The 23,480-nt window shown below is 46.4% G+C and overlaps 1 protein-coding gene and 1 long non-coding RNA gene across 2 annotated transcripts in view; both read right to left on the bottom strand.

Moving 5' to 3' along the window:
- The window catches only part of LRMDA (leucine rich melanocyte differentiation associated), a 1,094,312-nt gene extending 1,089,857 nt beyond the window's left edge, over positions 1–4,455 (bottom strand). The window contains exon 1 of the mRNA XM_047761275.1: positions 3,953–4,455. Within this exon, the coding sequence (XP_047617231.1) occupies positions 3,953–3,982 (30 nt within the window). The 5' untranslated portion in view covers positions 3,983–4,455. The remainder of the gene's footprint in view (positions 1–3,952) is intronic.
- A 2,373-nt stretch (positions 4,456–6,828) lies between these two features.
- On the bottom strand, positions 6,829–22,131 carry LOC125116820 (uncharacterized). The gene is made up of 3 exons (XR_007132429.1): positions 22,007–22,131; positions 21,173–21,250; positions 6,829–9,425 (listed from the first exon to the last, which is right to left on the bottom strand). It is a non-coding gene; the product is annotated as an uncharacterized LOC125116820 (long non-coding RNA).
- Positions 22,132–23,480: the final 1,349 nt, after the last annotated feature.

The following is a 23,480-nucleotide window of genomic DNA, read 5'->3' as shown; positions in this document are numbered from 1 at the left end:
AAAACCCCTCCCTTTCGCCCAGCAGACACCACCATCTTGTACTTATCATTCAAGACAGCTGAGCGGCTAAGCTTCGGATGTGGAAATTGAGCTGTTTCCTTATAGACTCACTGAGGACTCAACTTCGTAGGGACTGTTTGGCCTAACTCCTCACATTTTATACAGGGCAATGAAGACTCCAGAGGCCTGCCCAGTAGGAGCCATCTTCTCAGGCACAGAGCCTAGACCATGTCCTGCACCAGGAATAAGAACTTCCGACACCAAGGACATGGAATTTTTACACATCTACACATGGATGTGGATTGTCTAGATCAACAAATGCCACTGGTGCCTCTATCATCGTGTTTTGACTTAAAAACGAGTCTTCCAAGCTCAAAGGTCTACAACTACCTCCTGACACCACGCAGAAGGCTTGGCGAGAGTGTCAGAGCTTGGGGAAGGAGAGGGGCCGTTGTCACCCCCCCGCCTCTTCTTCTATAGGATTCCACTTCTAAGCAATCCAACACCAGGAAGAGCTATCGTCATGAGGCCTTTGGATTATTCTCAACATGTCTGATGAGACTTATCAGCTTGTTTTATTCCACAGTTGTAACAGCACAATATCCCAGGAGAACTCAACAAAGCACAACTTGCTCCTATTCCATGAGAATGCAGACCAAGTCTCCAAAACAAAGTAGGAACCCAGCTTGACCAGCCCTCTGCCTTCTTGGGCCACCCTCATAAACTGGAAGCTTTTTGAGATGAGTTAAGTCAACCATGTTGAAGGGTTCAAATCAGCTGGAAAAGGCTTAACCATAGCACGCAGCTACTGCCAGGCACTGCCACCCACACACCCCGAGAAGAGAAACTTGTTTGAGAAGTTCTCCTGAGTGGACAGCATTACCTCTCAGGATGGCAGAAAACTTCTTGGAGCACTAGACCACCTAACCTAAAATAGGAAGCCAGAAGAGTCAGACCAAAAATAGTCTGCCTCTTCAGCAAACAAGAGAAGGGATGTCAAGATTAATAGATCATAAATGGCACCAAAGAGCCCAGCCAAAAGGAGGAATCACTGCATTTCATCAATTATCCTGATTTTGAGTGAGCTGAAGAACAAAGTTTCGTACTTTTTAGTTTGCCCACCTTATAGAATATGTATCCCCAAGACTTATACCTTGCGTGAAATTATAAGAAAAGGGACACCATTATCAGGGAAATGGAAACACAGCAATCTCAAGACACCCCAGAGAGAAAAACAAAAATGTATTGGGAGGATCCCCACACATACATACACACCCAGCCATTCTGAGAAAAAGCTGCAGAATATTACCAAACTGCAGGACATTGAGGGTTTTCTTTGCAGTTGGGATGGTCTGGCTCCTGGACTTTTCTGGGGAGGTGGGGGTTGTCAGTAGTCAAACTGAGAGGTTATTTTAGGATACCTCCCCCCAGCCAGGAGTTGGAGAATCCTTGGTTTCAGATTTGCAGGAGTAGGAGCTCTGTCAGAGTAGAAACAGCCCTGGACACGAGTTTGGGTTCCTGTGCTGTGGCTTACTAGTTGTGTTATCTTGGATGGGTCACAATCTCATGGAGGCGGTTTCCTCTTCCATAAACTAGTTAAACACTAACTACTTCCAAAGGTGTTAATAGTTTAACAACTAACATTTATTAAAAACCTACCACCTGGCTCTTAACTAGTCAATCCTTTTTAAACAATGCCGTGAGTCTCAGAGTATCCTAATTTTACTTACATTACAGGAATGAAGTAAATTAACATACTTAAAACACACTGCCCTGTCCTTGGCACCTAGTGGCCACTGGGTAAATTGTCAATCAGATCCATATCCCTATGAAAAGTTTGTTATTCCAATGTCTCTTGGGTACAAGCTTTCAGTGCCCAAATTCCACATCTGCATTTGTGTCTGCAATTTTATTAATGCCATTACTTTGTTATAAGCCAGTGGAAAAAGGAAGATGGAGGAAATAATGCTCAATATAAATGATGCATTCAAGCCAAGGGAAGGCCAAATGGAGTCAGATCCAGGTTGAAAAGATTTTACAAAACCGAGTAGAGGGAGGACCACAGCATCCTCAAGCATGTGGCGTTATTGGTCTGTGCAACTCCTAATAACCAGGGAGAGGGCAGTCGGCCTACAGTGGTGTTGAAAGTAGTAACCGAGCTTCAGCAAAACATCACCATCTCATTAAATTGTTTATTTAAGCTTTATTGGTGTTAGGGTTTGTCTTTGCACTTAAGCCTTCCCTTTATTTGGGGTTTATAGATCTCTATGAGAGATTGATCTGGTTTTATGTTTGTATAGTTAAGCAATATTAAACACAATAACACTATGGACACATGGAAAATGGACTTTTTTACCCCTTTAAGAAAAAAATCCAAAGTTTGAGAAGTGCCATGCGATACTGCATTTAAGGTGCTACATCTTATAAAAGCTGAGTGGGGCAGAAAGCTAAAATGACCCTGACCCCAGGGCCACCACTCAGTCACTGACCTAGGAAGTTTAGAATATGAACACTAATGACCCAAGGGCATTCCCCCTGCGCACCTGCTGGCTCAGCTCCTACCCTGGCAGCTCCATCTGTTTAAAATAGTCCCCAAGGGCCCCAAATGCCCCACCCACAGGTCAGTGAACCCCTAGGCTGTTTGGGATGGGCTAAAAGCAGAGGGCACAGAAAAAAAAAAATCAAGTTTGAAAAATGGAGGGAGAGAAAAGAAAAAAGGCATAGGACAGTTCTCAGCCCCCCCCCACAGCCAAGTCTTCCATGAAGCGAGCAGCAGCTATCCCTAAAGACCGGTGGGTCCGAAATGCAGAGACCCACGTTCTGGAGGCATGGGGACACCTCTCAGGCAAAGGTCCTCTCCTTCAGCCTCTCCCCAGGCAGCCTTGATAACTCCCAGAAGTCCCTTCTTCCTGCCAGTTAAAAAGGCCCATCATTTTGAACCTCTTTCCCAGGCTGGTACCTTCCTGACCTGCTTGATTCTGAATTCTAAGGGAGAATCATTCCCTAAGCCCAAAGTAATCTCAAAATCTAACTGTGCCTGACACTACCTGTCTTAGGCAATCCAAGAGGAGCACTACAAAACTTCATATCCATTTCTCTGGAGTGTGCAGGGAAAGGTGGAAAGGAGAAGGGCAGGCTTCATCAGAGTTAAAAGAGGACACCTGGCTTTTCCAGCAGGTAAAAGGCACCGGGCCCCAGCATGGCTGAGTCCATCCCTCCAGCAGTGACGAAAACACCTGAGGCTTCACTACAAGGCTGACAGTAAATGAGGCTGGGTGTCTATCACCCGGGGGGTTGAAACTAGAGTGTTACCATTCCCCACAGACACCTGTTACAAGAAATCAAGTGTTGAAATAAAACTGCTGAACTATCAACCACCTTTGATAAGCAGCGCCTTTGGTTAGGAGACAGAGCAAGTCTGCAGTGGAACACCCCCCACCCTAGCTCCTGCAAGAATGCATCGCGATTTTCACTTGTCTCTCTTAGGTACCTTCCACCATTTAAAAAAAAATATATATATATATATATATTACAACTGCATTGGTGTAAACTTAAACATGGTAAAACGTTTATTTCACCCAAACATTTTTTTCCTTCTACTTATGAATGAAATGAAAACTTTGTGAGCCCCCAAAAGTGCTGCAGACTGTGGGCACTGCGCTAAGGCCTGATGGAGAGGTCCCGGGCTGGCTCTGGTCAGTGAGCTCCAGGGTTGGAGAGGATCGTGGCAACTTGAGGGCGGGGGAATACCCCTCCTCCCACGGCCAGAGAGGGTGCCAAACCCAAAACTGGGTCTGTCCTCAGCAAACTCGGGCAGGCCGGGGCACAAACCGACTCTGCACCTGCAGACGCAGCCCCCTGCGGCCGAGCAGGGAGCCCCATCTAATTTCCGGACGCCCCTCCAACGGACTGTGCCCAGGCGGGGGGCGGGGTGACCCTCCGGCAGACTTACTTGAGTTCCATTGACCACAAGCCCGGCCATGGCGACGGGGCGGACGCGCGGTACCGAGGGCGGAGCAGGAGCGCGGAGGCGGCAGCGGCAGGCAGGCAGGCAGCTCGCGCCGGCCTTTTAGTTCCGTACTGGGCGGTCAGCTGACCCGGCGGAAGCCCAAGGCGCGGGCCTGGCCTGGAACCTCGGCTCAGCTGTGCCCCCGCCGCCGCCCTGGGCCCGGCCTAGCTCATGTGCGCCTCAGTCACCGCACCGCGCGCCGCAACAGGTGCCCTTAGCGTCCTCGCCCGACCTGCTGGAGGGACCTCCGGGCTTCCCCGTGCCCCGTCCCTGGGCCTCCCCAGACCCTATCGCCCAAAATGGGTCAGAGCAACTGGATTAGCGGCCCCCATCTCCATGCCGAGAGCCCTGCCGCTTTGATGGGGCTGCAGTCGGGTCTGGGGGAGTAGGGAGGTCTCCCTTCGGGAGCTCCCCATCGGAGCCGTTAGCCAGGGTCATGGAGAGGCAGGACTTTCCTCTATGTCACAATCCGGATTACATAAGTGTCCTCAGCTACAGGGAGGAGAGACGTCTTGGCGGGAACTCCTCTGCCCGACTTTGAGAGGAAGGGAGGAATTGAGTGATTGAAAAGACACCCCATGGGGTAGGGTTTTCGTTTACATGGGGAGCAGGAGGAAAATCAGTTTTTCTGTAAATAAAGTGCTGGCTCAACTAACAGCATCCCATTTGCCTGGAATAAACCCTGGGAAGAAGAGCTGAATGATGTCCCCGAATGTCAGGGATCCCTTCTCACTTCTCACAGGTAAATGTTCTATGTGGGGCTCAAAGTCATCCATAGGGTCAGATCTCCAAGTGAGTGGTGGCCACTGCAGCCTCCTAGCTGGATGAAGTTAAGCCCAGACAGCCAGTAAATGGAAGTGCAGGCCTGTCCTCAATTAAAAGAACATTAATTTCCTCTGTGCCTATTTTTGCCTTCATGCCTCCATCCCCCACACTACACAACTGCTATTACCAGATACCAATTCAATGTCACATTATCACCTGTCCCTTATTGCAGCTAAGAACCAGCCCAGCCTTAACTGGCCTCTCCAGCCCTTCATACCAATGGGTATAGGCACCATTCAAATAGAGAAGGAAAAACTTGAGTCCCGATGGCGCCAGATTCCAGGTCTCACAGGCATTACAGGTGCCCCCACTCAGTAGACCTCTGATAATTGTAGCTCCCCATCTCCATCAAGGGGGTGTTCACAGGGATTTTCATTTTTCCATGTGTCTAAACAGCACTTAGCAAGCCCTGGCTGTGCAGCTGATGGTGATGATTATGACGGTGGTTCAGCATTTTGTGGGTACCACGGTTGTCTCTCAGGCCTGTTGCCAATGCATCGTAACATGAACCCTTAGTGTCAGCATCCTGATGAGTGGGGTTAACCTCTAGAGGGCTGACCCGCATGCCCTTCTCTCTGCTGGAAGGAGCGGACACAGCAAAGTGGAGCTGTAAGAACACAGACTTGGCTGTGTTTACTTTGGGGGATTCCAGGAAATGCTGCAACAAAAGGCCCCATAGGCCAAAAAAGAAAGCTTGCCCTCCAGAGATAAGGGGGATCAAAGGGACTCTTCCGAGGCCAGCTCCTTGCTCCTCCCTCCTTCTCTGCTGGACGCACCCTCTCTGGTCCATTGCCCGCTTTTGTCTGCCTTTCCTGCCTGAAAAGGAGGAAGTGATCCTCTGCCCTCCCAGGCACCTTTCCCCTTGGCCTTCCTAGAAAGGCTTTGACAGCAGGAGAGGCCATGTGAAAACAAACTGAAACCTACTCAGAGATGAACCTGGAACTCCGTCCCCCCACCAGGAGGAGGGTACTGGAGGTCATCTCCTCCATGGCCCTGCCTCCATTCCCGGCTTTGTCTTCTGAGCATAGGCTGTTCTACAGACCCTATCCACCAATGACGCCAAGTGTGCAGAAATGTTTTCCACCTTTCCAGACCCCCTCATATCTGTTCCCTTCTCTGCATAGCCCCAGGGCGATCATTCTAAAAGCCCAATTTGACACTACTTCAAATCTCTCAAAGGCTTCCTCCCAATCCAACAGTACAGCCCCAAATCTTGAGCCCCAAATCATCATTCTAATGGTCCTTCAAGTTTTAAATCCCATCACCCCTTACCTCTCCTGCCTCCTTTCCTACTTTTCCCATCTTCTGCTTGGCTTTTTCCGTTGTTCCTTTAGCCTAGAATGTCTCCCCACCTGCTCTTGTGTCCACTACGTGAACACATCAGGAAAGCCAATGTACTGTAGAGGAGAGAGCATTGGGAAATCACAAAAAAAGAAAGCTCAGGGAGTTCCCATGATGGGTCATTGGGTTAAGAACCTGATACAGTATCCACGAGGTTTCGAGTTCAATCCCTGGCCTCTCTCAGTGGGTTAAGGATCTGTCATTGCCTCAAGTTGTGACGTAGGTTGCAGACATGGCTCAGATCCGGTGTTGCTGTGGCTGTGGCCTAGGCCTCAGCTGCAGCTCCAATTCAATCTCTAGCTTGGGAACTTCCACATACTGCAGGTGTGGACATAAAAAGAAAAAAAAGAAAGCACAGGATAGCTCAGGTTAAAGTAGGATTTAATGGAGTTCCTGTCATGGCTCAGTGGTTAATGAATCCTACTAGGAACTATGCAGTTTCGTGTTCGATCCTTGGCCTTGCTTCGTGGGTTAAGGATACAGTGTTGCTATGAGCTGTGGTGTAGGTCACAGACCTGGCTCAGATCTGGCGTTACTGTGGCTGTGGTGTAGGCCAGTGGCTACAGCTCCGATTAAACCCCTAGCCTAGGAACCTCCATATGCTGCAGAGCGGCAGTAGAAAAGGCAAAAAGACAAAAATAAATAAAGTAGGATTTAATGTCTGAAATGTAAGTTGATGACAATAGGGAGCTATTGAAGTTTCTTGAGCAGAGTAATAATTTGCTGAATGTACTGGGAGAGGGGCCCTCCAGAAATGGACTAGATTCGCCTCTCCTTACTCCCCTTAACTTTGGGAAGTTAGACCTTAGAACAGAGGAACAAGGTAGGGTTCTTCGGGTATCACAGACCTCCCTTTGGGAGGGGAGAAAGCAAATGCTGAGATGCAGCTGGTCCAGAAGTGGGCAGATGATTCTTTGGGAACACGAGGAGTTTCAAGAGTGAATATAGGAGACAAGTCTGGCTGGGCTTCTCCCTGAACACAGCTCTCTGCCCCTGCCCCAGAGCACCAAGGGAAGGGAAGGTCATGCTGTCACCCAGGTTCTTCCTCAGTTCCCTCTCACTCCACGGCCCCCTGCCTTGCCCCCATTTTATACCCTAGCCCCTCTGCCCCAGCTGCCAAGGACCAGGCACTGTTCTAGGCACTAAGCACAGGGCTACACATGACAGAGACACACCCTTCAGGAGGGGTTCATGCTCAGACATGAAGTAATGTAATTGTGATCCTATTTTCTGACACTAAAACGGAGCCATGTAGCCCACTGTGGACAGTACACTCATGAGGCCCACAGAACAGAAAATTCAAACTTGGGCTGAGTTCTGGAGCTCTAATGTGTATGCGGAGAGCGAGAAGGCTCAACACATACAGCTGGACACTTCCTTATCGCCAATGATGAAGAGGGCAATATTTTATTCCTATTGTCATCTTTGTTATTATTATTATTCTTTGGCAGACGAGACCTTTTCCCCTAGAGTCCTTCCTCCATCACATTCCTGGGGACAAAAAGGAAGATCCTGTTTATTTCCAATCAAGGGAGTTGATTCTGGGGTCGGCCAGAACCAGGGAAACAGGAACTGATTCCTTAAATCTTCCAACCCCCGTGCATCAGCAGCTGAAGGAAGGACAGGCCAGTTAAAGTTTTATGAGCTTTCCTAGTTATCCTCAGCCGAAATTCCAGTCAGCCTGGCCTCATTTCTTTCAGGCCCAGCCCCAGCCCCTGGGCAGGTTCAGATGGTTGCTGTCATTAATCATGCCCTGGCCCCTAGTTCAGACTCACCACATTCAGATTGCAATTAAAAAAAAAAAAAAGAAAGAAAAAGAAAAAAAAATGGATGTCTGCATACAAAATGCTCTTTGTTGCTGAAGCAGCCTCCTTTCAGCCTAAAAGAAGAAGCTCAGAAAGTGTAGGAGAGAGGAAAGTTTTCCAGTGCCTTCTCTGGAGTATGTGTGCACATGTGAGGGGACTGAGGATGCTCTATAATCCAAAACACCTCCCTGCTCTTCCCATCCAAATGATTAAATTCTTAAAATGTATGTGAAATGAAATCGTAATGTCTGGCATGAGTATTCATTGCCCAGATGTTAGCTGGTGGTTCTTATTTATTAGGATAATAATTATTATTACTATTATTAATATTCTCAGGGCCTCAGATTTCCCTTCTCTTCAGATCTTAAAGGGCTCTGTTGTTGTCTATTAAAATGCCAACATTAGCTAGGAGTAGGGAAGGGAGCACGTTTGGGAAAGGTGAGGGGAAAGAGGGCTGCTTCTTCCATGATTTTTTGCAATATGCAAATACTACTTTTGTAACTGAAATCAAAAAAGGAGGAGACTGGCATCAAAAAGGCAGGGGAAAAAAGGAATTTGCTAATGAACCTTGCTAACTGCTCATTTCTTAGCATTAGTCTCACAAATCCTGAAAACAGCAATGAGAAAGCAATCTGATTCCCCAGTTTGCCTGGAACATGCCAAATACTCCATGGCCTTAATCCGGCTCAGGAAGGGAGTCATCTCTGACTTGGGGAGAGGGCTCATAACTGGACTTTTGAGAGGGAAAGGGAACCTTTCTACTGTCCAGTGGGAAAGAAGGAAGCAGTGTCTAAGCCCCAGTTACCCTTCCAGCTTCCAGCTTGGCTTGGGGAGTTTCTGCCACTTGGAGGTTGAAGAACCTCCCCAGACCTCCATTCAAATATATGGAACTTGGCCAATGGGATTCGGATTCAGTACGTGGTGCCCTAGCATCTTTATGTCCCTCAAGTACCATCAGGTAATTTGGATTTGTGGTCACCCAGACTCACTGCTTTAGAAATCATTCGCTCCAGCTACTGATGAGGAAACTCAAGTCTAGAAAGTGGAAGGGAATGGCCCAAGGTCACGACACAAATAATCAGCTGACCCCAGGCCTGAACTGTGATCTTCAGAACAAATCAAAACAGGACTCCTCCTCTGTCCCATAAGAACAGGATGAAGAGACAGCAGGGGTGCTGGAAAGATGCCATTTTACATCTAATCGCTTCTTGTCACGTTGTAACCATTTTCCTCATACGGAGCCCCACGCTGATGTATCAGAAATAACATTTTCAAAGTTATATCTGCAAGGAAATGGCTATTAATGTTCTTCCTCTCCTTTTAGAGCGCTGAGGAATACATATTAATTTTCTCTCTACTTATATTGCCTATTTGCAAATTGTATTCACTACCCAGTGCTCCAATTTGTCCTGCCCCTGAAGAGATTATGATGAATAAAGGTGTTCCTGGAAAGAAAAGAAAAGAAAAAAAAATTGTCACTGAGATGTATTTTTATAATTATTTACAGGGATTATTTCAGAATGTACGAGGGGCAATAATAACAATGTGCACACGAGGGTCCTGGCGTGATTTACCAATATTAACTCAGTCTCTTCCTGCTTCTTTGAAAGAAGTCCCAGTTCTTTTCGCGGCTCTGAGCCAAGGGCAAAACAGGTGTCAGCTGCACCTGGCACCACCAATGCCCAAGGCTGGGGGTCGGCCTTATAGTGGACAGTGCCCTGGCCTAGGAGTCTTGGGTTGAAGACCTAGCTCTGCTACTGACCACCTGGGTGCCCCTGGAGAAACTCTCACTCCTAACAGCCTTGGTTTCCTTAAGTGTAAACTCATGGATCTAAGGAGCTAGAGCCATTTTACTAAAATAAAAATACAAGTAAGTATGTACAGCTCCCCAAAATAAAAGGAAGGAATGTACCCATTAGTAAACATTTCTTCAACACCTTCTGTGTCTCAGGTACTTGGCGGCGGGTGGGGGGGACAATAAGGACCAAGATATATGGTCCTTACTCCTGTGAGGTTTACATTCTTGTGGGAAGAGCCATGAAACAAGTAGATAAATAATACAAGCTCAAGGAGTTCCCGTCGTGGCGGAGTGGTTAACGAATCCGACTAGGAACCATGAGGTTGCGGGTTCAGTCCCTGCCCTTGCTCAGTGGGTTAACGATCTGGCGTTGCCGTGAGCTGTGGTGTAGGTTGCAGACGCGGCTCGGATCCCATGTTGCTGTGGCTCTGGCGTAGGCCGGTGGCTACAGCTCCGATTCGACCCCTAGCCTGGGAACCTCCATATGCTGCAGGAGCGGCCCAAAGAAATAGCAAAAAAAAAAAAAAAAAAAAAAAAGACAAAAAAATAAAATAAAATTAAAATTAAAATTCCTAAAAAAAATAAATAAATAATACAAGTTCAAATATGTGTAATACGACACTGTGGGTGGGAATGTAAATTGGTATAACCGCTGTGGAAAACGGTATGGACGTACACCAGAAAACTAAATATAGAACTACCATATGACCCAGTAATCCCACTCCTGGGCATATATCCATATATATCATTCAAAAAGATATATGCACCCCTATGTTCATTGCAGCACTGTTCACCATAGCCAAGACATAGAAACAACCTAAATGTCCATTAGCAGAGGAATGGATTAAGAATATGTGGTACATATATGTGATGGAATACTACTCAGCCATAAAAAAGAACAAAATAATGCCATTTGCAGCAACATGGGTGAACTCATACTATGACATAAGTTAGAAGGAGAAAGACAAATACTATGTGATACCACTTTTGTGTGGAATCTAAATACAGCACAGATATACCTATCTACAAAACAGACTCACAGACACAGAGCACAGACTTGTGGTTACCAAGGAGGAGGGGGAGTGAGTGTGATGTATTGGGAGTTTGGATTAAGAAGATGCAAACTACTACATTTAGAATGGATAAGCAATGAGGTCCTGCTGTATAGCACAGAAAACCATATCCAATCTCTTGGGATATAACATGATAGAATATAGGAAAAGGAATGTATGTATATGTATGACTAGGCCACTTTGCTGCAGAGCAGAAATTGGCACAACATTGTAAATCAACTATGCTTTAATTTTTTTTAAGAATGTGAAATACATGATGTTAGATAGCACTGACGAGTGCTATGAAGACAAAAGCGGACAATGTGTGGAGTTCCCGTTGTGGCTCAGCAGGTTAAGAACCGACTGGTATCCATGAGGATGCTGGTTCAATCCCTGGATTGAACAATAGGTTAAGGATCTAGTGGTGCCACAAGCTGTGGTGTAGGTTGCAGATGCAGCTTACATCACACATTGCTATGGCTATGGCGAAGGCTGGCAGCTACAGCTCCAACTTGACCCCTAGCCTGGGAATTTCCATTGCCATGGGTGTGGCCCTAAAAGAATAAAAAAAACAGACACTGCGAGAGAGAGCGGGGGCAGGGGTGCTAATTTAGATACAATACCCAAGGTTTCTGCTAGTCCTTCAGAGCCTTTCTCCTGTGAAATCCTGAATGTGCAAAGCACCGGATGGACCTCAGCCCCACTCACAGTGCTTTTGTGATGCACAAACCACAGCTTCAAGCAGCTGTGGAATGTTCTGGGGCAGTTTCTCTAAGGGGAGCAACATTTAAGCTGAAGTCTGGATAATACAATGGAGCCAGCCATAAGAAGACTTGGGAGAAGGGTTTTCCAGGCAGAGGGAACAGCAAATGCAAAAGCTTTGAAATGTCTCTTAGTCTTGTGTTGTCATGTTGTCACATTGCTTGTGCTTGAGTGGTGAACTTGAACTCAAGTGCTTCCAAGGGCAGAGTGTCACCCCAGCCAGAAAGATACATGTCCCAGGACAGCTGCTCCAAGCTTTTGATGGCTCCTCAGCTCCAAAGTACAGGTGGGCTGAGGCCTCGAGATGCTGCAGCTGGAAGCAGAGGCGTTCACAGGCACACAAAAGTTCTACAGCCCAAAAATGCATGTGCTATTTTCTCAGAGGAGGAAACACAGAAGGATCATGAACCTTGATACATGACTACCCTGTCACGGACTCGCACACAAAAGCACACACAAAAGCCCACAAACATACATGTAAGTACATATGTGTAGATGTAAGAGACACATGCCAATGCTAGATTCATGGGTTCCATCTCAGGGCTATGATATAAGCCCCGAACCCCAATCTGAGGCACACCCTAGTCACCAATCCACTATAATGGCTACTACTGGCCAGGAGAAAACGCAGACATTGTAGATTACCGTTACTTAGAATCCAAAAACAGTTTATGCTGAGGTACTGGAAATTCATTCATTCAATTCATTTATTCAAAAATACTTACTGAGGAGTTCCCATTGTGGCTCAGCGGTGACAAACCCAACTAGTTTCCATGAGGACACAGGTTCGATCCCTGGCCCTGCTCAGTGGGTTAAGGATCCGGCATTGCCATGAGCTGTGGTGTAGGTCGCAGACACAGCTCAGACCCCACGTTGCTGTGGCTGTGGAGTAGGCTGGCAGATACAGCTCTGATTCAACACCCAGCCCAGGAACTTCCATATGCTTCAGGTGCGGCCCTAAAAAGACAAAAAAAAAAAAAAAGTACTGAGTGCTGGCTGTATGCTGGACAGTAGTCTAGCAACAGCAGTAAAGCAAACAGTGTTTCTACCCTTGTAGAGCTTACTTTCAGCAGTGGGGGAAGATAATAAATGACTAAGGACAAAGTATGTCAGGTGGTGATAAGTACCATGGAGAACAATACAGCAGAGAAGGGGGATAAAAAGTGCCAGGGGTAGAAAGAGGGATCAGAAGGACCCACTAAGAAAGTGATATTAAGGCCAAGACCTGAGGGAAGTAAGAGAGAGCCAGGGGGACATCTCGGAGAAAATGTTCAGGAAGCCAGAATAGCAAGTGCAAAGGCCCTGAGGCAGGAGGTTGCCTGGCAGGTTTGGGAAACAACAAGGATGTCAGAGTGGCTGGAGTGGAGTGAACAAGAGGGAGAGTAATAGTAAACGAAATCACGCAGCAGGGTAGGGTATAGGGCAGTGGCAGGGGTGTGCAGATCATCTATCGCCTGACAGACTCAAGTCAGGGCTTAGGCTTTCACTCCAAGAGAGATGAGGAGGCTTGAGCGAGGACCCACATTTCATCAGGATTGTTCTGGCTGCAGTGTCGAGAACAGACCAGGGGCCAGGAAAGGCAGAAGCAAGAAGATCAGACAGCCAGCTATGGCAGGAATCCTGGAGAGAGTGAACAGAGCCTGGATGTATCTTGAAGACGGCATCAGCAGAATTTCCCACTGGATTTGACATGAAGAGTTTGAGACACACAGGAGTCAATGGTAACTCCAGGACTGTGGCTTGAGCAACTAAGGATGGATCTGTCATGCTGAAATGGATGAGCACATTTCGGGATGGGGGGAATCTGGGGAGCACTTCTGGACCTGAGAAGTTGGAGGTGACTTACAGACATACACATGGCAATGTCAAGGAGCAAGGTGGACACATGAAAGCAAAGGAAACAGATCTGTACCAGAGTTAGAAATTTGAGAGTCCCCAGCTTTTAGATGGCATTTAAAGCCACAAGAGAGGATGAAACAAGAGCTCTGGATTGGGCCCTAGGGCACCAACAGAGGTCAAGGAGAAAGGACGGTCCTTGGAGAGACTGAGACTGAGCAGCTGGAGAGGTAAGGAAGAACCAGAAGCAAGTCAGGCCCTAGAAGCCAAGAGAAAAAAGTGACCAAAGAGGTGGGGTTCCAATACCACGACCATTTCAGCCAAGGATCATCGAGGGATGCTGAAAGCACTGGGTGAAGGGGGGATTCACATGGTCTCCAGTATCCTCCCATAGAATGCCTGTAAATTACAAAGGAAAAACATCCCTTTACAGTGAAGAAACTGGGTGGTTACAACCGACCCAGGAGCTCAAACCATCGTCTCCAAGGGTGAGACAACCTGACAACACAGGCCTCTGATGTGACACAATAGGACATACACACCACCCAGAATGTTTGGCCAGAAGCTACTCATGAGGAAACAGACAAATCCAAAAAGTGGGACATTCTTCAAGACAATGGTTCTAACTTGGAGGGTATTATGCTTAGTGAAATAAGTCAGAGAAAGACAAGAAAGAACTGTATGTTATCGCTTATCTGTAGAACCTAAAAGGTAAAACAAACTAGTGACTATAACAAAAAAGAAACAGACTCACAGATATAGAGAATAGACTAGTGATTACCACTGGGGAGAGGCAAGGGGGGTGTAGAGGATTAAGAGATATAAACTACTATGTATAAAACAAATTAGCTATGAGGATATATTGTTCTGCACAGGGAATATAGCCAATATTTTATAACAACTGTAAATGGAGTATAATCTTTGAATTTATGAATCACCATGTTATAATCTTGTAAATCAACTATACGTATTTTTTTAAAAGTAAAAAAAAAAAACGATGGGAGTAGACTGTCTAAAATGTCATATTGTGGGGGAACAAAGGAAGCAGGGAGGAATGTTCTAGATTAAAATGGACAAAAGAGACATGACAACTAAGTGCAATGCATGATCCTTTATTAGCTACTGGATCTGGGGGGAAAAGTTAAAAAAAAAAAAACATGTTAGGGGCAGGGGGGAATGCTTAAGTTGGAAAAATTCGGTGACATTACTGATAATATTAAATTAACATGACCTTTCTCTGGTGTGCTAATTGTATTGCAGCTTCATAAGAGAATGTTCTTTTCCTTAGGAGATGCGAGTTGAAGACATTTAGATAAGTATCAAGATGCCTACAGCTTGCCAATGGTTCAGAAAAAAAAAAGTGTGTGTGTGAGCGTGTGTTTGTCTGTGTGTGTGAGAGAGATATACATGTTACCTGGTAACATGTCAAGAGCTGAAGAGTCTAGATGAAGGGAATTAGGGGTGCATTATCCTGTTCTTTAAATTTTTTCCATGTTAATTTTTATAAACAAAATATTGGAATAAAAGACAACAATGATTAACTTATCCAGGGCTTAAGGTCAAATAAATTGAGGACAGAGATTTCACCACTGGATTTGACAACAGGGAGGTCACTGCTGACCTTGCAGATGGGGAGCGAGCAAAAGAGGCAGGCAAAGGCCAGATCATGAAGAGCCACGGAGGTTGTGAGCACATGGGAGTGATGGGATCACAGCTGTGTTGAGCACATTCAGTCTCACAGCCATGGGGAAGATGGATTGGAGAGGGTGGGGACATACAGACAGGAGAATGTCCTCACGGGCTCTGACAGGGCATCCCTAACCTCACAAAGGGTGGTGAGAGCCTGAAGGGGGAGACTGCAAAAAGACTGCAGTGTGACTGCCCAGATTTGACATCTGTTTGGGAGTCAAGGATGAGGGAGCCAAGATGGAGCCATTCACCACAACACCTGACCCAGACAGCACAGGGCCTTTTGCGCTGATGCGTTGAAAGTCTACGTGCGTTGTGCCCTCCTCTGAGGGAAGGGGACCATGGGACACCTTAGGACCAACAGCCACAAGTGACAACAATGGAAATGAAGTGCATCTGAGGACGTGCTGAACCATTTCCCCACTGCACTCTGGGTTTTTTTATTTTTATTTTTAATTTTTGCTTTTTAGGGCCATACCTGCGGCATGTGGAGGTTCCCAGGCTAGGGGTCAAATCAGAGCTGCAGCTGCCGGCCTACACCCCCGCCACAGCAATGCCAGATCTGAGCCGCCTCTGTGACCTACACCACAGCTCACAGCAACACCGGATCCTTAACCCACTGAGCGAGGCCAGGGATTGAACCTGCGTCCTCATGGATGCTAGTCAGATTCATTTCCGCTGAGCCAAGATGAGAACTTCCCCCCAAGTGCACTCTGTATCTGTCATCTGAGCCAAGCTCAGTGTGCTAGGGGCCATGACTGTATGTGCCACAGTGACCTGGCAATGCCTTTGTTCATAAAGTCTCCTCTTCGTGGGGATCCCTCTCCCCTCACCCCTTCCCAGTGCTGCTCACCTTGTTGATCAGCTTCCTCCAACACCCCAGCCCTTAGTGATGGATCCAGGCCTGAAACCACATGGTAAAGCCTCTAACACATGCCTGACATTAAGACCTGCTATTTGGTATTGTCACGTACGTTTATTTCTTTCCCAACCTCCCCAACTGGGTGGGGAGAGTTCCTTGAGTGTAGGGAACTCAGTTTATATCTCAAGATATTCCTAGTCTTGCCTGGAACAAGAATCCATAAACTGGGAAGGATAGGAGGCAGGGGGAGGAGGAAGATGAAGGCCCTCTCTTAACATCCCCCCAAAGGCTCGCCTTGAGGAGTCCCAGACGCGGGGACCACTCCCACGGGTGGGGACGAAGTTACTTAGCAGCCACCGCAGCCAGCACCTGTGACTTCTGAGTTAGAACCCCTGGCTGGAAGCTTCCCTGAAACAGCCCACGGTGCTCTCTCCCGAAGCTGTTTGCAGTAAGTGACTCACCCAATTAAGAGCATCTACATAACAAAGCCTCACCGGGCTGAAGAGGTCACGCAGACTGTGAAGTGTGTCTTTAGTGTGTGCGCAGAGAAGGTTCACTAATTACCAGTCATTTCCACCCCTCAAGAGCCTGTCAGCCTTTGAGATGCAGGGGATAAAAGAATCCCCAAATTCCCACCCCACACCAATCACTTTTCCCTCCCCGAGCCTCCCCTGCATTTCAAACCGGTGACAAATACGTGCCAGGGACGGGCCTCTGCCCACCTGGCAGGAGGTGGAGAGGGAAAAGGTTGCCTCAGATTGAGAGCATCTTTTAGAAAAAGGAAACTGGGAGGGGCAAGGGAGCAAAGAGAGTTTTGAAGGCCACTGACTCGTATTGTTTTACTCTATTTATAAAGGTGGTTGCAGTAAAAACTATAGGTAAGGAAGAAGAAAGCTAAAATCCATCACACTTCCACCTCCTAAGATGACCGGTAGTTGGTCACATAAAGACCCTTACAGCCTGCTTTCTAGGTGACATGTGCTAACTGTGGGCATGTGCATGTCCCTGCTCTTTCATAACCAGCTTTTTTCATTTAATGAAATATCACAAACATCTCACCCCTGGGCACATGGAAGGAGGCTGGCAGGGATCTTGACCTGGGCATGAGATGTATTTGGGCATGAGAGCACAGGAGGGAGGCATTGCCAGAATTGCTAAAAGCTGAAGGAGGCCATTGTGAAGCAGGAAAGGACCCTGACCTAAGGAACTCAAGTGACTTCTTCCCTGTGAACCTCAGTTTCCTCACCTGTAAAATGGGGATAACCATGCCTGCCTTATAGGATTGTTATGAGGATCAGGAGAAATTGTGGGCTATACAAACACTGGACATTTTATTCCTCATTTCAATAAGCAATCATTTGTGCCTTTTTTTTTTTTTTAAACTTAGCCCTCACCTAGTCTGTGTTGGGAATATAAAGAAGGCATCTGGTTCAGTCCTAGAGGTGCTTAAAATCTAATTGGGAAGTTGAACATACACACACAAAATTAAACAAAGTTATGAATAGTTCATAAAAGATATCAACTAGTAGATAATTAAGTACCAGCTAAGCGGCACAGACAACACTCCAGGGCTTCAGAAGTAAGACAGAGCACAAAGGGATAATCACAATAACTACCTGGGGCACTTCCATGTGCCAGGCACACGCACTGTCTCATTTAATTCCCCTACCAATCTATGAGGTATGTACTATTATTATATCTATTTTTCACAGGAAGAAACTGAAACCTCAGAGAGATGAACACCCTTGTCCCAGGTCACTTACTTAGGAAATGAGACAGGGTGGGCCAAGCCATTGGAGCCCACCCCATGCTGAAGCACTAGGATCTACTCTGATGGAATGGGGGAGAGGAAGCTAAGCCCTGAGCTGGATGGTTCAAGAGGGAGCATCAGCCCTCCTTCACTATTGGTGGGAATGTAAATTGGTACAACCACTGTGGAAAACAGTACGGGGGTTCCTCAGAAAACTAAATATAGAACTGCCATATGATCTAGCAATCCCACTCCTGGGCATATATCTAGGCAACACTTTCATTCAAAAAGATATATATGCACCGCTATGTTCATTGCAGCACTATTCACCATAGCCAAGACATAGAAACAACCTAAATGTCCATTAGCAGAGAAATGGATTAAGAAGACATGGTACATATACACAATGGAATACTACTCAGCCACAGAAAGAACAAAATAATGTCATCTGCAGCAACATGGATGGAACTAGAGATTCTCATACTAAGTGAAGAAAGCCAGAAAGAGAAAGACAAATACCATATGATGGAGTTCCCGTCATGGCTCAATGGTTAATGAATCCGACTAGGAACCATGAGGTTGCGGGTTCGGTCCCTGCCCTTGCTCAGTGGGTTAAGGATCCGGTGTTGCCATGAGCTGTGGTGTAGGTCGCAGACGTGGCTCGGGTCCCACGTTGCTGTGGCTCTGGTGTGGGTCAGTGGCTACAGCTCCGATTGGACCCCTAGCCTGAGAACCTCCATATGCCCCTGGTGCGGCCCTAGAAAAGGCAAAAAGACCAAAAAAAAAAAAAAATACCACATGATATCATTTATATATGGGGTCTAAAATATAGCACAGATGATCTTATTTACAAAACATAAACAGATCATGGACATGGAGACCAGAATTGCATTTGCCAGTAGGGGAGAGGGGAGAGGGTAGGATGGACTGGGAGTCTGGGGTTGGCAGATGCAAACTACTATATTTAGAATGGATAAGCAATGAGGTCCTATGGTACAGCACAAGGGATTATGTCCAACATCTTGGGTTAGAAACAATGATAGGACTGAGGAGGGGGTTCTGGTGTTAGAGAGAAGAGTCCAGTGTGGCTGGATGATTAGTCTGCAGGGATTGTGCAAAGTAAGCTTTTCTGGTAAGAAGACTGAAGGAGAGAAGCAAAGGCGTAAGAAACTTTTTTTTTTTTTTTTTGCTAGAAAGCAATCACCCATGAGGGTTTGAGGTAACTGGGGGTCCAATCAAATCAGTGTTTGGGAAGTGAGGTTGGGAGGAGATGCCTTAAGAGGTTTTAGATGAAGGTGAGAAGGACTGAATCTGGGGCAGATGTACCTGGAGGGAAGTGGACCACCATCCTCCCTAGAAAGCACTTGTCCCTCTACTTGTCATCTCTGACATTTGGAGCTAATCCACATTTGATTCCCATAACCTCTTCCCTCATTCTGGCATGTTTACTACCTTCTTTCACACTTTGGTTCTGCAGGAATCAGTTCCTTCATTCATTCCATAAGTGCTTGTGAAGCTCCCACGCCAAAGGGAGAATTGTTCTGCAAAACCCAGAGGGGCTAATTGCCCTTAAAAGAGAAAGAGGCTGAGGATGATGCTGATGACCTGGCAGAGCTGGGCCTCACCAGCCTCACCAGCCTCCCCAAAACCCTGCCTCTCAGGCTGGTGGGGTCCAGGATCTCCATATCAGCCAGCTCTTCAGGCCACTGCTGCCATTCTCATCCCTTCAGAAGAGGCTGGTCCTCCCCCCTGTGAATGGCAAAAAGGCTCCCTTTTCTTCTGAAGAAGCAAGACAGGGAAATTGAAGACATGGAAGGATTTTAGGCTCTTCAAGTAAAACTTGGAGAATGTGGCAGAGGAAATGTGATAGAGTTTCCAGGAGGTCAGAAGGCTCAGCAGCAAAGGTGGGGCCTGAGAAAGAAAAATCTTTGAAAATGTACTCATGTAACCAATATTTACTGAATACTATTGATGTACATGGTTGGTAAACTCTGCTGGAAACAACGGTAGGGTGACATCATGTGTGCACTTAATCCTTTTTTTGCACTTTTTTTTTTAGGGCCACACCGGAGGCATATGGAGGTTCCCAGGCTAGGGGTTGAATCAGAGCTGCAGCTGCCAGCCTACACCGCAGCAACAACAATGCCAGATCAGAGCTGCAACTACGACCTACAGCATAGCTCACAGCAATACTGGATCCTTAACCTACTGAACGAGGCCAGGGATCGAACCAGCATCCTCGTGGATACTAGTCAGGTTTGTTACTGCTGAGCCACAATGGGAATGCCTGTGCTGTTAATTAATGCTTTGGAAGAGGTGGGTGGAAGGGAAGAAGTGGAAATAGAGATAGGAAAAAAAAGAGAAAAGAAGAAGAAACACTGAGCATGAAGCATCTTGGTCAAAGTCAGAGGTTGAGCAGTGCAGGGCAGGGTGGAGGGAAAACCTTCTGCCTCTTCCCTGATTCTATCCTGCACTCATGCACGAGACCCCCAGCCGCTTCAGGCCACCACCTGCCCGGGAAATGTAGCCCAGAGGTGTTCCCATGCCACTGATTGCATTTCACAAACATTTTTTGAGCCCTCCGAAGAGCCAAGCATTTATGTTCTTGAACTCTGCTGAGAAGAATCAGAGTTGATTGTCACCTAAGGTGGTCGATTTGATGCCTTAGGAACTTTAATCAGACATATTGAGTGCCAGTGAGGTCTGTGGAGAGAAAAGACTAAAAGTAAAGCAGAGAAACTCTGTATATTCTCAAACCAAGTGGGGATAGTAATTCTTTACTCACTGGGCTTTGGGACGAGGTGAATAAGGTAATCTTGTGAGGCTACAAGAACGGTGTCTAAGACACAGCAGATCTCTAAAATCAGCTGATCATTATGATTTCTCAGTCAGTTCTGGCATGACTGACTCACGACTCAATTCACCAGTTTTTCTATTGAAACCGTTGCCTGGCTGGGTGGGAGATAGTCAGTCAGGCTGCTTGGTGCTGGGGTTGCCACCAGTATTATGCATCCTAGGCGCCCATGGGCACAACCAAGAAGTAATTATCTTCAGATCTGTTTAGAAGCACCCAAAGAGCCAGGCTAGGACAGACCCATGGATTTTCTTGGTTGTGAGTGACAGAAACTGGCTCTGGCTAATTTAAGCCGGAAAAATAATCTATCGGAAGACATCAGGAAGCTCAGAAAATTTGTAAGCAGACTGCAGACCCAGACTTGGGACGTGGACAGGAACCAAGAGCAGCTGGGAAATGGACAATGTAGTTGGCCACAATACTGCAACAGTCTGCTGAGGCCACTGCCTGCATGGCTGCTATTATCACACTGGACATGGCAGCAGCTGTCCTCGCTGCCTACCCTACAGAAGGAGGGTTAATGCCATTGCACTGGGCTCAGTGGGTGCTGCTGAGAAAGGTTTCCAACCTCCCCTAATCTTCCACTCACCTCCTGAGGAAACGTATTTGTCAAGGACAGGAAGAAGGAGGATATGGCCCCTTCACCTTCTGTCGTTGGAAGTTGGGCCTGGAATAACAAGCAGAGAGCAGGTAACACTAAGGGTAAAGGGTATGACCACACTTAACTCCAAGTGCCTTTGGAACCCATGCCTCAAGAGCCTTTGAAGGCAAGTCCCTAATAGGCTTCTAAAACTGTTTCGGATCACTGGTGGTATTCTAAATATGGTGACACCAATGGAAATAAGACTTTCCAAAGAGGACAAGTAAAGGATATGTTTGGCTGCAAATGTAAAAACTCCCAATTTCACTGACTTAAACAAATAAGGATTTTATTTTATTTTATTTTATTTTTATTATTTTGTCTTTTTGTCTTTTCTGGGGCCACTCCCGTGGCATATGGAGGTTCCCAGGCTAGGGATCTAATCGAAGCTGTAGCCGCCGGCCTATGCCACAGCCACAGCAATGCAGGATCTAAGCTGAATCTGCAACCTACACAACAGCTCACGGCAACACTGGATCCTTAACCCACTGAGCAAGGCCAAGGATCAAACCTGCAACCTCATGGTTTCTAGTCAGATTAATTAACCACTGCACCACGACGGGAACTCCTATTTTATTTTATTTTAGGCCACCCTGCAGCATATGGAGTTCCTGAGCCAGGAATCAAATCTGAGCTGCAGTTGCAACTATGCCACAGCTATGGCAATGCCAGATCTTTAACCTACTCTGCCGGGCTGAGGATCAAACCTGCATCCCAGTGCTCCCAAAACACTGCCCAACTCACTGTGCCACAGTGGGAACTCTGGGATTTTATTTTTCTTACATAACAAAACTTTTGGAGGTAGATGATTGCTGGTAATGGCTCAGTGTCCCAGAGATGTCAGGATTAGGTCTCTCTCCGCTATTCTCTTGGACTTTTCTTCATTATCACAAGATGGCTGCTATGGCTCTGGCTGGATATCACATCCAAGTCCATGGAAGGAATAAGGGAGAAGAAAGACAATAAAAGGGTCAAAACTTGTGCATCATCTCTTCGGATCAGGGAAACAAGAATATTTCCCAATGCTCCCTGCTTCTGCTTTGCCACCCACTTCTAATTATGCTTCATTTGCCCAGACTGGGTCACTTTGCCATTCCTAGCTACAAAGATGATTAGAAAAAATGAAAACAGGATTGTCATGATTGGCCTCAACCAATTGTGAACCACTGCCTGGACCAGGCGCACTGCTACAATGTTAAGGTGAGGAAGAAGAAAGGAGGTGGATGTTGGACAACTTATCTAAATTCTGGTATCAGGTTTGGACATTGCAGGACTGGAAGTTGGGTACACAAGCATGGGGGACAAGGGCTTTCCAGGGAGATGTGACAGAGGAGCAGGAAAACGCAGAGTACAGAGGCAGAACATTAGACTTGGCTGAGGCGGAAGCAGCTGCACTTTTGGTAATCTAGCCTATTAAAAATAAAATCACTAATTGCAATGATATGGACACGAAGATTTTTATTAGTGAAAATATCCTGATAACAACCCATATGACTAGCAACAAAGGCATGGTTAAGTGGATATATCCACTCTATGGAATACAGTGGTCCCCAAATGATAATGGTTCAACTTAACAATTTTTTGACTTTACAGTGGTGTGAAAGTGATAGCCATACAGTAGAAACCATACTTAGAACTTTGAATCGTAATCTTTTCCCGGGTTAAAGATAGGCAGTGTGACAGTCTCCCGATTCTGGGCGGTGGCAGCCAGCCGCTGCTCCCAGTCAGCCACATGATCACAAGCGGAAACAATTCATACATTAGAACCATTCTGTACCTATACAACCTTTCTGTTTTTTTCACATGCAGTAGAGTATTCAATAAATTACGTGAGATATTCAATACTTTGTATTAAAAACAGACCTTGTATTAGACGATTTCACCCACCTATAGACTTAAGTTAGTGTTCTGAGCACTTTTAAGGTGAGCTAGGCTAAGCTATGATGTTCAGTAGATTAGGTGCATTAAATGCATTTAAAATTTTTTTTTAAATAGATTTAGGTTTATTTGCTAAACTTATATGGCTCTCAGTCTGTCCATATTCTTTTTTTGTGTGTATTTTTGGCCAGGCCACAGCATGGCATGTGCAAGTTTCCGGGCCAGGGATTGAACCCATGCCACTACAGTGACAACACAGGGTCCTTAATCCTCTGTGCCTCAAGAGAACTCCCCAAATGCATTTTTGTACCCCCCTCCCCCTGACATATGGAGTTCCCGGGCCAAAGATTTAAGCCATAGTTGCAAACCTATGCTGCAG

Source organism: Phacochoerus africanus, chromosome 15 (assembly GCF_016906955.1).
Source record: "Phacochoerus africanus isolate WHEZ1 chromosome 15, ROS_Pafr_v1, whole genome shotgun sequence".
Taxonomy (NCBI): Eukaryota; Metazoa; Chordata; class Mammalia; order Artiodactyla; family Suidae; genus Phacochoerus; species Phacochoerus africanus.
Note: the sequence above shows the minus strand (reverse complement) of the source record. Positions and strands in the feature narration are given on the sequence as shown.